Here is a 13339-nt window from a genome sequence, read left to right as displayed (position 1 = left end):
TGAGAAGGGATGAGAGGACTCTAATTCCCCTGGGCCCTGATCTTTGGTCCTGTCCAAACTGCTGTGTGTGCTTCCTCACATGTTAATCATTCACAGTCTCATATGAGGAGCAGCAGGCTTTCAGTTGTATAAAAGCTGATAACAAATTATAAAGAAACACTTACATAGCACAGTAGTGGATATATCTAGGTTGTTTGGATAAGCTAATTAGTTTATGAGTTTGAGTTTATGGTTATGATCAACTAGGTCCCTTGCTTCAACAAATAGAGACCAACTCAGAATAAAATCAGGAAATGTAAAGTGAGTTGAATGACCCCTGCTTAGGATTATGCGATTCCGCTAGGATGGGTTGTTGCATAGGAAGAAATTAATTTCATTCAGGGTAAATATCCTACAGTGTATTCCGACCCCCTCACCTTTTTCAAATGTTTTATTGCAGCCTCAGTGCTGAAATTCTTTAAATTCATTTTTCCCTCAATATTCCACACTGAAAAGTGAAAACAGATTTTTTTTTCAAATGTATTAAAAAGAGAAACGGAAACATCACATTGAGATACATATTCAGACCCATACTCAGTACTTTGTTGAAGTGATTACAGCCTCAAGTCTTGACGTGACAAGCTTTTGCACACCTGGATTTGGGGATTTTCTGCTATTCTTCTCTGAAGACACTCTCAAGCTCTGGTGGGTTGGATGGGGGCCGTTGGTGGACAGCCATGTTCAGGATCCTCCTGAAATGTTTGAATGGGTTCAAGCCAAGTGCCAACCCACCATGACGTCACCCACTGGTTTGCGAACTGCAGTTTTTTTGCCTTGAGTTTGCAATTTGGCTGTCACCATCTTGGTTTTTTTAAACAAGAAGAAACCATATTTAGACAAGAAGGTCCCTTGACACGATCCTAAGTCTGAGCTCTGCACTGCCAGCATTGCCTTCCTCCTCTCGGCTTGGTTTTTACTCTGATATGCATTGTCAGCTGTGGGACTTTACATAGACAGGCGTGTGCCTTTCCAGGTCATGTCCAGTCAATGAAACTCACCACAGGTGGACTCCGATCAAGGTGTAGAAACATCTCAAAGATGATCAAGAGACACAGAAAGCACCTGAGCTGAATTTCAAGTGTCACAGCGAAGGTCTAAATACTTATGTCAATGTGATATTTCAGTGTCTCCTTTTTTTAATACATTTGTAAAAGAAAAATAATAAATAATTTAATTCTGTTGTTTGTTTTGTTTATTTTTTATAGGCACAGAGGACAGATACCTTTATGGAACAGAAGCACACTGTTTAGTCTTTCATATGGATTTCATGCTTTTAAAGTTATGTTGTGTATAGTGTATGTGTATAGACAGTCACTTTATTGCATCAACATAAATCTGTCTTTTTAAAAAACTTTTATTGTGAAAATTACAGAAATTTCCACGGTATTTGTTTAATCTCATGAACCACTGTACTATACTGTATTCCATCACTTCAGGTGTTCACATTTGTTAGTTATTGAAAAAAGTCTAAGCGTACCTGACTCAATAGCTGGGTGAGGTCTTCATTACCCACTTTGACCCGGCCCGATGCTGATGTCTGGAAGCGGATGTCTTTATTGTTCCCAGTTGTAAAGACAAGGTGACCATCATCTGACAGCATACGAGGCCTATGGAGTCAAATCACACACAAACATCCAATTTGTATTTAGGTCAGCCAGGGTTGTATTATGAAAACGGTTGTTTTCCATACAGAATTTGACCATGAATTTAAAATTATATTCCTGGATTTTTATCATTTTTTTGTTATTTTGCTTTATGTCTATAATCGGTGGGTTGAACAAGATAAGCTCTGTTGGGAGCACAGCTAGTGCACAAAAAGCCATCTTAAAGTTGGCAACTGAGATACTGATTGATAAAGACTAATTGTGATTAATGAGTTTGTGACTAATGAATTGTGACTAATTTTTTGGATTTTGACAGATAAAGCTGGCTCAGATACCGGCGCCACTCATTTTGTAGACTGACCAGCTGCACATAAACAGAAGAGGTGTTTTAAGTTTATGATAATACTGGAGGAGCCCATCATTTTTGATTCATCACTACAGAGGACATCCTCCTTTAATCTCTGCAAACCCCAACTCACTGGTCATTGCTGACGCTCCTCTCGGTTCGTCTTTGTGTGTCCCTCGGCTCTCCTTGCAGTCCCACCAGGAGGAAGAGGAGGAACAGCCATGATAGCCGCAGTGTCCGAGCCATAGAAAAGAGACGTGCTGCCTGGACACTCCAAACCGCTTTACTGAGGTCTGATTTGCTGCCACTCCAATGTTCACTGCCAAGACTTTGACCTGACAGTACAACCATAAAGCGCATCACAACTTACCAAAGCTGGTTAACTTTATTATTGAGTGAAGATGCCCCTCACATGACTGTAGGAGATAAGTAACTTGCTTTGTGTGACACCGTGGATTTTGAGCTTTTTGCAGATGTCAGAAGCATGTTAGCACTGGGCAGATGAATATATGCTAAAATTATGTATTTATTTATATTTTAGTCACTTCACTTTTTTAACACTAACTTTACCCTTTGAAACAATGTCTTAAATCCTAAATTTTATTTTTTTCATTTTTTTTTTTACAAATCGTTCTTTTTCTTTTATTTCATTTAGGAATTAAAAACAACTAAATTAGTAGAATGGTGCATCCTCTCCAAACAACCTAATGATGGGGCAGTAGCAACCATCTGAATTAAATGTACAATTGAAATATATTCGTTTTGGCAAAATAGCCCATGGTCATTAAAATGATAGAACAGGAGCAAGATTGATTAGGGTGGCCTTCACTACCATCGTATTGCAGATTTATAACAAATAAAGTTTAAAAATGACCCCATTATTTCTGTTGTTTTTTTCATGACAGACAGACAGACAGAGATTTCTCCATTTATTATTAGGCAGGATGATGATGAGGATGATACATGCTCTATAAAAAGTACCTTTTTTAGTTCAGCTCATTAAGGCTTGATCACTGCTTTTAATGTACTTACGATGTTTCACCATAAACAATTAAGGAACAATTTTCCAGGTATCTTTTATGATGTCTTATAACCATCTGCACTATTTGCTCAAGTGACATCTTCTCTTGCTCTCTCTCTCTCTCTCACACACACACACACACACACAGTGATCAAAAATCATGTGACAGAGCCAATAAAGTTCACAAGTTCACACTGAGACCTTTTTATGGTGGAAAAAGCATTGACACTGATAAAAGGCACTTGAGAAGACTCTTACAGCCCTTACATTAAAGTGGCTTCGACTGAACATTTTAATGTACAGGATCCTGATCAGGGGTGGAGCGCAAGAGGGTGGGTAGTTACCAACATACCTTGGTCATTGTTGATTCAAATAACTGATTGATTGATTTTTGAAGTTCATTAACTTAACTCAGCGGGTTTTATAATGTCAAAACTATTCATTTTGATAGTTAACTTGTCTGTTACCATTCTAAATAATTGCACTGGGATCAGGGTGATAATTCACGTTTTCTTCATATATATTAATAGTAGTTTTCTGTAATTCTGTAACACTTCATTTCACTTTTGCTAAGGTGACAAGTTCATTTTAGATCAATTTTTATTCATCTATTTGATTCAGATTCTTTTATTATGTGTTCATTATTAATGTTTTATTCATTCAGTTACTTATAGACATTTACATATAATAAATATGTTAATTTATTACCAAGCTGTTGTCCTGTATGTTCTTGTGAGGCGGAAACAGGAGATGCCAGAATCGAGGATTTACTATGTCTGATTGTAAGAATGCTTCATTTGGTTCACCTATTGTGCCTCAATTTTCAAATTTAAACTCAAAGTAGTTCTGCTTCATAAACAGGGGAAATGCATAATGATTAATCAGGGGAACAATCAACAATGCACTTTACAGGTTATTTTTAGGTCTTTATTTTGTGTTATTATAAAAATGTAGAAAACAAACATATTCAAGTCGGCAAAAAAACATGCTCTCTATACATTTTCAAGTGCAGCCACTGGGCAGGCAGCACTCCGTCATAAAATCCACTATGACAAATAAAATGGTCCTCTCTTCCAGGGACACGTCCCATGTGCTAGGACACCAGCAGCTGTAGGAGTCTGGCCACCACCACAACATTCAGGCTGTTTCCTAGAACTTTGAACCGCTGCTTGGTAGAGATTTCCTCAGGAAATGCTGATAAATACATAAAATGTAATTACAATGACAATATTTACTGACTTACTATATTTTAATTACTGATGGACTTTTTACTTACAGAAGCTCTGAGGGAATCCCATGAGGTTTGCAACCTCTCTAGGAGTAAAGTAACGCAGCTTCAACTTCAACAGCCGCTGGACTTTTTCTTCTTCGGAATACTGGTCCAGACCAGTAAACACACTCTCCATCTGCAGAGCACACAAAGTAAAAGCCTTCAACACACTTACAGGTTTTATTGTGAAGGCATTGCAGGAACTAGACTGGAGTTAAATACAATAAATTTCAAGTTAAAACAGGTGGGCAGGTTGACTTGCAGGATGAACATCGACCCTGATGCTAAACTTCACTGGCAAAGCTTAGCTGGATCACACATACCGTCGTCCTTATTTTTCAAACAGTCCTTACATTTTTAGTCTATATTATCTAATATGGGTCAAAACTCAAAAAATTGTAAAGATGAAGAAATATAAATTTAACAGGCACATGTTTGCCTGGCAAAGCTGCCAAAGCCGAGCTGTTACATCATAGTGAACTGCTGCTTCCTCCCATTCTGCCTTAAAGCTAAATGTTACTTCACAGTGTAACTGCTGACCAACTAACCAGCCGGTACGCTGCCTGTTGATTTTTTACAATGACTTTACATATTCTGGACAAATCTGCATCAACACAATAATTCTTGATGTACACAGAGTCTGGCTGCATTATATCACAGCTCCAGTTACTGCTGCTGGACACAGTCTGCACATTCACCTCAGACAATGACCTTGACTCTGTAGCCATATTGACCCGTTTACTGAAGCCGAAACCTACCTTTGTTTCCGTACAGCACTGCAGTACTGAGCCAGTTCCCTCCACATACCGTCCGTAGCTGAGGATACAACATGTTAACACAATCAAACGGCAGCATTACTAATGCATCATTTTAACAGTGATCACCTGGCCAAACAGAGATACAGCAGGGGTGAGATACACTATCACCATTTACACTTTTGCTGCATTCAGATTAAAGGCAGACCTGACCTAGAACCTATACTGGACCTGTCCAACAGCAGACAGTAGCGTTACCCCGCCAACTGACAGTGTTAATGACAGATGAAGATTTCGCAGTACTCACCCTTTGGTAAAGCAGACAGACCTCCTGCATGTGGGCTGAACGATGTCCAAGAGCAGAGCGTATCTCAGCAGTGTTTTAGGAGGAAGGAGGTAGTGCTCCATGTTTACTTCCATCTGTGGTTCCAGGAAGTCTTGGATCTGCCTGATGGACAGATTGTTGTTCTGACTCATCTTCCTCTGGGCATCGGTCGCTGTCTCTAGTTTATACAAGACCTGACCGCCCTGCACTTCCTCTTCTGGCTGGCAGGTACCTGGGCAGGTAGGACTCAAGACCGTAGGCTGCTCAGAGGAATCACCCTCAGCAAGATGTGGGAAGACATCTGAAATCTAACATCACATACTTTGTCAAAAGCCTTACTTATAGCTATGACCTGGACCCTAATGTCAGCAAACATCCAACAGATTTGGTTTCCTCAAGCAGCAGTTCATCCAAATTACAAAAAAACATGACATTTTCTTTGGTAGAAACGGTTTGCAACACAATCTGAGGATTGTCCAGAGCAACAGTGACAGCTTGATATTTTTTTTTTCAATCACTGAGCAGCAAAAGTTATAATATGAATAATATTAATGAAGAGGCAGAAATCCCAAAAGTTGGACATATCAATTAAAGCATGGCTACTTACACAAAGAGAGACTTTTATACCCTAAAGACTTTTAATTTGGAAGAAACCACTGCTGCTGTATAACAAGCTTCATATTAGTTTCAGCTGAATTTTTCCTCTTTTTTTTTTTCTTCTCTTTTTCTGAACATTTTTTGCACAGAGTGAGGGCTGTGGACTTTGTCCCCCATCACTTATATTGAAACTGCATTTGAAAAGGACCCCTTCAATTTACATGCAGGCATTTCACCGCTGTTTTAAGATAAGACCTCTTCCCAAATTATTTGCAGTGATGGAATTAATTTCCACCTCTATGCCGGTGGTACTCAGCTGTATGTGCCTGTAAAGGTATTTGACTATTCTAAAATCACTGAGCACGACTTGATTTTAGTTCATGGGAAATTACTCTTCTCTTTACGAAACTGTGAACCTGAGATCTGATGACTACTCTGGTAAGATATGAACATCCACAGTAATTCTAAAGACATGTACATACACATTATTATGTATGTTAGGGTTGTAGGTATGTATTTTTTTGTTTTTGTTTTTTTGTTTGTTTGTGAAACTACAACTATAACAGCAGTTTGTCAAAAAGCACTGTAGTTTGAAAATTATTTTACTGATTTCAAACCTAGTTCTACTGATTTCATTCAAAGATACTCTTTCAAGTATGGTTCTTAGTTGATGGACTTTTTCATTTGGACTTCTTAATGGATTTTCTTCTGCAGTACATCAATATAAATATTATGCCTCTGTGCATTTTTGAGAAGATGTAGTTTTCCCTCCTTTTCCCTCACTTAAATTTTAACATGGTTTAACCAAGCAATATGTTTTCATGTTCAACTACTCCTTCTGATATGGCTATCATATTCACTTTATGGGCAGTTACACTTCTCCTTAAGAAAATCGCAGTGTTGTGATCAGAAGGTGGAGAGTTCAGGGGAGCAGGTCCCAGCCTCTCACTTGCTGCTTGTCTGTTGTGAAATGCTGGATATCACATAACTTTGATTACTGCAAAATCTATTTGATGTCTGTCCATCCGGGAAGATGGATCCTTCCTTCTTCTCGATTCACGTTTTTTCTCATCTGATTCAGATGAAGAAAATTTGAGATTTGTGTGACAATAGGCTATATAAATAAAAACCAACTTGACTTTAGACATGTGCAAAAAGTGAATCTATCCTAAAGGCAGATTTTCACAAAAGGGTTGAAAACATACAATATTACTCAAGTTCAGCGTTGGTTCACGATGGAAGCGAAAATGTTTTACTGATAAATTTCATGATCACCTCTGAACTTACCTGAATGCTAAAGTTTTCTGTTGCAATCTTAGCGATCAGGAAATAACGCAGTCTGGAATTTGGGATCCCAACCTGGATTTGTGAATACAGAAGTGATAAAAGTAAGACTTAGTATGTACATGTACAGATGTATTTGATGAAATGAGTCACACAGTGAGTATGTCTTACACTTGTGGGTGAGATCATGAACTCCTGGAAAGTATATCCACATTCCAGTAGTGTTTTCACCAAAAGTTCCCTAGAGAAAAGAAGTACAACATGAGGACAGATTCACCTGTGTAGAACATTACTGCAGTGGTTTATTAGAGCCAAATTAGACTGATTCCAAGTAATATTGAAGCTGAGAAATAGAGTTTAATAGAGTTTAAATCTTAAAAAAAAAAAAAAAAAAAAAAAGTTTACTAATTACACAGGCAAATTTCAAGCTGGTAACAAGATTAGTGATGTTATTAAATAGCTGATAAGAACATTATTATCATTGTTATTATTATCATTATTATTAGAACAATAATAAATCAATTAACACGAGTCAGTCTTGAGATATCTTACAGACAAAAAGGTGCCACTAGACAGAGACAGAGCAGCTACAGCAGCAGGAGTATGGCAGAAAAACCTAGGAAGCATCCCAGAAAAGCTTCTGATGATCCAGATGAAAAAAGAAATTTGAACTCAGCAAATTCATTCATCCAACTCATCATCAACTCAAGAGACCTATTTTATGTTTTTAACTGTTTTTGAGTTCTAAAGTGGTCTGTTAAATTAAAACCAGACATTCTCAGTTGAATTAACTTGAAATTTACTTACATATCTAAATTGAATTAACCAGAAAAGATGAGTTGATTCCACAGAATTTTCTGCGCAATGTTTTACAGTGTTAGAGTTTAAATCAAACCATCAAATCCTTCTAACCCTTCTCAAAGCTCGGACAGTAAACCACAATCATCAGACAATGCATGTCTGTGGATGTTCTAAATGCATTTCAAAACACACTTGGTTTCCAAATGTATGCATGCAAATCCTGAGAACACTATTGTGAAACAGTAAACTTGATCTTGAAGTGTGAGCAAAGACAAAGCTTTTCTATTACACAGAGCGTTCGCAGATTATTCCGCTGACCAGTATTGGTAAGACATGACGGAAATCATTTGCAACATTTCAATACTACCTGCCTGCTGTGCATGTTGCTGCATGCTGACATGGTGACCTTTCAGGCCTTTTATTGAACCCCAGCTCTCTCCATCATTACCTGGCAGTTGAGCTCTCGAAGCCTTTCACATTCTCCAGCAGGATGTAACGGGGCAGCCTGCGAAGCCTGGCCGGTTGGGAAGAAAACATGAGGGAATTTATTGCCAGAAACCATGCTTAGACAATATCCAACCAACAGCCCACGACAGAGAGAACACACCTCATTTACAAAGCCGTGTGTGTGTGTGTGTGTGGAGTCCACATCTCATACCTCGTCCGCTACACCTCCACAACGGATAAATGATCAGTGCAGAACACGCTATGATATGTGTCTGGGGAAAATGCTGGCCTCTGATTGGACAGCTAAACAAAACAGAAACTGAGCTGCTCCTTGAAATCAGGTGAAGCTAACAAAAATTGTGGTTTATGCAGCGGTTTCACAAACAAACAAAAGAAAGTTTGCTGCAGCATTTTTAGCTAGTTAATGCTTTGTAAATAGCACAAGTTATAATTAAGCACCTCTTTGGGCTAGAAATGTAAAGTCTTTCAAACTCCCTATTTTGATGTAAAAATATTTTTTATTCAGGCCACAAAGAGGGCAGTAGAAAGCTAAATCTGGAGATGAAAGACCTTGGCAGAAGATCGAGGATGTAGAGGAAGCTCTTGGTTCTGGGGTCACTGATGTCACCCTGGAGTCCTATCCTGCATAGGGAAAAAAAAAACAAGATTTCAGTGGAAATAATAGTTCAAATCCATAAAAGACATATAATACAGTGATTTAGAAAAAAAAAGTTTCTATGATGGTTAAGCAGACAGTGTGGGAGGTGAGGTATAAAATGATATATGATGCAGTAAAGGGACCAGAGGGCTATAAAAAAGGTTTGAATCAAGAAAAGAGGTGCTGCGTTACTGGTCAAACGCCAGACTACCGTCACCAGCTGGACATGTTTTACACTGTTACGTCACACTATCCAGCCTGGCTTTGGGTTGTTGCAGTTACAGTTACCAGTCACATGCATTATGCATTCCACCAAATCTTGTGTAGGCTCATGTCAACACAATACAGGCCAAAACAAAGCGAACCTCTTTGGTGGCGCTCTATACAGTGAGTGGTGAATGTGCAGGAGAGAGGTGGTGAGTCTAGACAGGTGTGCTGAACACTACAGCGGAGTCAGGTTAGCAATAAGCCACGATTTTAACACTGAATCTTCAGTATTAAATTCAGAAAGTAAATGCTACAGGTCCTTAAGCCCGTTGCTGCCAAGCAGAGAGCCAGTCTTTGTTAGATGCCGCAGTCTGAAATAACAATTTAGCCTATAATACTGATATTTGAAGCACAAGTAAATTAACCACTGACAGCTAAGTGCCCCACCCCATTAGTCCAGGGCTCAGTTTATTTCCCAGTCCCACCCTGACAGCACCCGATTCTTACAGGCAGTTTAACAATAATAATCCCCGTTACTGACGAGATGCAGTACATTTTTCAGGTCTGAAAACAGAGCACAAGTGCATGAAATGGAGTCGAGACTCCTACTCTTGTATTCACCTAGCCACACTGAACTACACTCACTACATACACTAAGCCTATCCAAGTTTACCTTTGACAGGCAAGTGTCTATTAAAGAGCCAATCGGCAGAAAACCCGCATTCAGACATACAAGCAAATTATATTCTCTAATTCACCTATTACCTTTGGAAGTAAGGAGAGCATGTGAAATGTACACAAATAAGGAACAAGGAAGGAAAATACAAACTCAACAAAGGACTGTCTGACTGAAGTTCTACAATTCACTGGATCACAAAACACGTGAGACCCACCTGGTGAAAGGCTGGCAAGGAGGGCTCATCAAAATCATGTCAAAAGATAATTTATTGAAGTCGTCTAGTGCTATGCCCTAAAAGGAAAGACACACAAACAAACAAAAACATGACGTTTTTAAAAAAGTAAACATGAGAGTAGCAGTAGTGTTTCATTTATTAGGTGGCATATCATTGCTCTTGTTGATTATGTTTTGCTGTCAAGGGGAAACAAATCATTGAGCAGATAATGAGGTAACAGTGACCTAATGATTTATATTCTTGGACTCATCAATGGGTAATGATGAACTTATAATTAAATTAAATTAAATTAAAAACTTACCGTTGAGTAATGGTGAAGACTTGATGTGTCTTACTTACACTGTCTCAGTTTTTTTGAGTGCTTCTTCTGACCATTGGGTCTTGCACTAAAATGTGAATTTTCTGCCTCTGTTGTCCAATTATATTATTTAATTTTAAAAAGCTTCATATGTTTTTTTTATTTTTTTTATTAATAATATTAGAATAGGTTCTGTTCTCCTTACAGAGGCTGATCAAATGCTTGGATATGAAATTAACATTTCTGGGATCCAGCTAATTTGGGGGCATATCAATTAATGTATGAAGTAACTGTGATTTCACAATCAATAACTGATGATCAGGTGAGTGTGAAGTAATCATATGTGATGTGGTCACTTCGCATAGAGCCACAGTGACATTAGTGGTCATTAGTTCATGGTGAGCAACAGGAATCCATTATACATCTACATGAATTCACACATTAAATCACCATGAGTCGTGCATGAATTAAGCAGTAGTTAAGTATATGGTTTGTAGCCTTATTGTTAAGTGTTACCACAAGATGTCATGCCTTCACTATCACCCACCTCAATGGTTTTGTTCCAGAGGGGCGCGTCGGGGAAATTGTGCCTGTAGATCTGATTGGCTGTGGTGTTTATGTCGATGGCAGCCACTACCTGGCCAGGTATTCCACTCTCTGGAGGAAGAAAAAACAGATAAGCCACAGATGCAGAGTTTCTAAACTTCATCTGGCTGGTGCCTTCAGCTCCACAGCAAACTAAAACTGCCTGATTTATCACTTTTTTCTTTTATTTTTTCATTTCATTTTTTAAATTTCCATTCATCCCGTTTTATTTTCTGCCCTACTCTTTCAAACAAAAGTCCACCAACAGGACAGGAGTTTGCATGAATGAACTATCTGGTGCCTCAAGGGCTGGAGTGGCAGATGTTCTCACAGCACCACCAGCTGGTGTAATGGTAATGTTACACAGGAACGAGTAAACAAAACTTCAAAAGCAGATCATTTAACCAACATTACCTCAAATCAAGGACTAGCTCAATGCACAACTGAGAAGGTGACTGTTGTTCCTGAAGACTTAAAGGGGCATTTTAGTGGGGGACTGTACCGCTGTGCCTTCACCTCCAACACCACCAGCATCTCTCCCTCTCTACATCCGCTGTGACTGTCATGCTGAAATGTTTGCAAAAACATGGTATTATACTAATAATAACTTTGTGGAGTGCTGTCATGTTATGTTATGTTTACATCCCCCAGCTGACCGGTGGATCAGAAACACCAGTCTGACTCCTGGTCGTGTTGCACTGTAGTCTGCGCCGATGACAGGCAACGCGACATGGATCATTCCCGTTCCTACTTTACAATAAAATAAGAACAAGGAAGAGTATCTAGCTACGATGAGCTCACCCTTCAGAGCACAATGCATCCCTCCTATCCCGCTGTACAGCTCCAGCACCCGTAAATGCTCCATGGCACATTGTCCCCGTTCACAGCTGCTGTTCTTCACAGGTCATGGAAACTGAAAGGCAATCAAACGGTGCGGTACCGCCCCCCACTGGCCTGGAGGCTGGCGCACCAGTCACATGGAGATTTCTGTCAGAGTAATAAAGCGGAATATAGCACAACAAAAAAATAATAATAAAAAAAAAAAAAAAGAAAAGAAAATGACCCCAGTTTCCAACACTGAAAATCAACTGGAACAACGTGAAAAAACGGAAGTGAAATTAAACTGTCAAAATAAAAGTGAAATGTGTGAGAACTTTACTGTCATGAGGTACTTTACAAATGTATATCCAGATTAAGCTATGATTAGCTGATATAATTTTTTTTGGGCAATAATTTATATTGTGGAACCTGTCTCTGTCTCTCCCATATTTTCGACCCAAAATAAAGAGCATTTAAAGGTTCCTGTGAAGGTTCTAACACTGACATGGTTCTAAGTAATAATAATAATAATAATAATAATAATAATAATAATAATAATGATAATAATAATAATAAAATGTTAAAGTTTAAATGAAATCATTACAGTGGTGCTATTGCTATATTACTTGCTATTGCTATATTACTAGGTGATGTGTATGAAATGCATTAAATCACTTTCGTGAAAGTACTTCATCTACCCCCCTGAACATTTTCACATTTCTATCTTTGTGGTGATGATTTCCAAGTTATTAATGATGTTCACGTCAGTGCATGTGTATCGTGTTGAATTGCAAGTGTTGTAATCATTACGAAGTATTGCTTCTTCATTATTTCATGTGAGCCTTTCACTAATCTGGTGACCCGGGCCATACCTTTCAGTTAAGAAATTTAGGAGCTCCGGGGGCAGACACAGTTTCTACAGGCTTTATGGCAGGTGACTGCTCTAATAGAAGCACAGAGAAGCGTATAAGACTTCAACTCTACTTCCTGGTCTCAACTCTGGGTTGTCATGGCTTTGATTCTCTAATAAACTTTGATATGAGAGCTGCTCCATCCAATGTGGGACGTATACCATCTTTTCTATTACACCAGGACTTCCCAAAGTCCACCAACTCAACTCTAGGCTGCATGGCTTTGGCTTTCTAATAAAAGTCCACATATTATCTTCAAAGCCCACATTGTTTACTGGACATCACCTGGACAGTTGAATAATGACATGCATCTGTATGTCAGCACGGGTCAGATTACGCTAGGTTCAGAGCTATGAGGGCTTGGACAGAACTAGTGCGAGTTTAAATGTACAGCAGGTAGTTGGCTACTGTGATGAAGACAATAACTAAATTCATTTGTTTAGAGACAAAGGATTATT

General features: G+C 38.7%; 2 protein-coding genes across 3 annotated transcripts in view; both read right to left on the bottom strand.

Moving 5' to 3' along the window:
• The window catches only part of cubn (cubilin (intrinsic factor-cobalamin receptor)), a 46804-nt gene extending 43018 nt beyond the window's left edge, over window positions 1-3786 (bottom strand). The window contains exons 1-2 of the mRNA XM_071485537.1: window positions 2123-3786; window positions 1517-1646 (exon numbers count right to left, since the gene is read on the bottom strand). Coding sequence (XP_071341638.1) covers window positions 1517-1646; window positions 2123-2349 — 357 coding nt within the window. The 5' untranslated portion in view covers window positions 2350-3786. The remainder of the gene's footprint in view (window positions 1-1516; window positions 1647-2122) is intronic.
• Window positions 3787-3915: 129 nt separating this feature from the next.
• Window positions 3916-12107, bottom strand: trdmt1 (tRNA aspartic acid methyltransferase 1). Of its 2 annotated transcripts, XM_071485539.1 has the most exons (12): window positions 11953-12098; window positions 11566-11718; window positions 11114-11223; window positions 10248-10324; window positions 9060-9131; window positions 8491-8556; window positions 7413-7482; window positions 7245-7316; window positions 5343-5668; window positions 5039-5096; window positions 4287-4416; window positions 3916-4204 (listed from the first exon to the last, which is right to left on the bottom strand). In XM_071485539.1, exons 4-12 carry the CDS (start codon window positions 10283-10285, stop codon window positions 4104-4106), a joined length of 933 nt encoding a protein of 310 aa, XP_071341640.1. In that variant the 5' UTR covers window positions 10286-10324; window positions 11114-11223; window positions 11566-11718; window positions 11953-12098; the 3' UTR covers window positions 3916-4103. The 2 variants fall into 2 exon arrangements, with proteins under 2 accessions (XP_071341640.1, XP_071341639.1); XM_071485538.1 differs by lacking the exon at window positions 11566-11718 and having other exon boundaries at window positions 11953-12107.
• Between the last annotated feature and the right edge of the window lie 1232 nt (window positions 12108-13339).

The sequence above is a fragment of the Trachinotus anak genome, unplaced genomic scaffold (assembly GCF_046630095.1).
Source record: "Trachinotus anak isolate AG129_WGS33_773 ecotype Australia unplaced genomic scaffold, CSIRO_AGI_Tana_v1 ptg000009l, whole genome shotgun sequence".
Lineage (NCBI taxonomy): Eukaryota > Metazoa > Chordata > Actinopteri > Carangiformes > Carangidae > Trachinotus > Trachinotus anak.
The sequence above is the reverse complement of the archived record's forward strand: the minus strand, read 5'-3'. Positions and strand labels throughout refer to the sequence as shown.

Bases quoted from the DNA above. Each gene is read 5' to 3' on its own strand.
- trdmt1 (XM_071485538.1), bottom strand. From the start codon at position 12,016: ATGGAGCATTTACGGGTGCTGGAGCTGTACAGCGGGATAGGAGGGATG. The intron at 7,483-8,490 runs GTAATGATGGAG...TCTTTTCTCTAG, and splicing joins TTCGAGAGCTCAACTGCCAG to GGAACTTTTGGTGAAAACAC. The intron at 4,205-4,286 runs GTAAGTAAAAAG...TGTATTTATCAG, and splicing joins GGGATTCCCTCAGAGCTTCT to CATTTCCTGAGGAAATCTCT.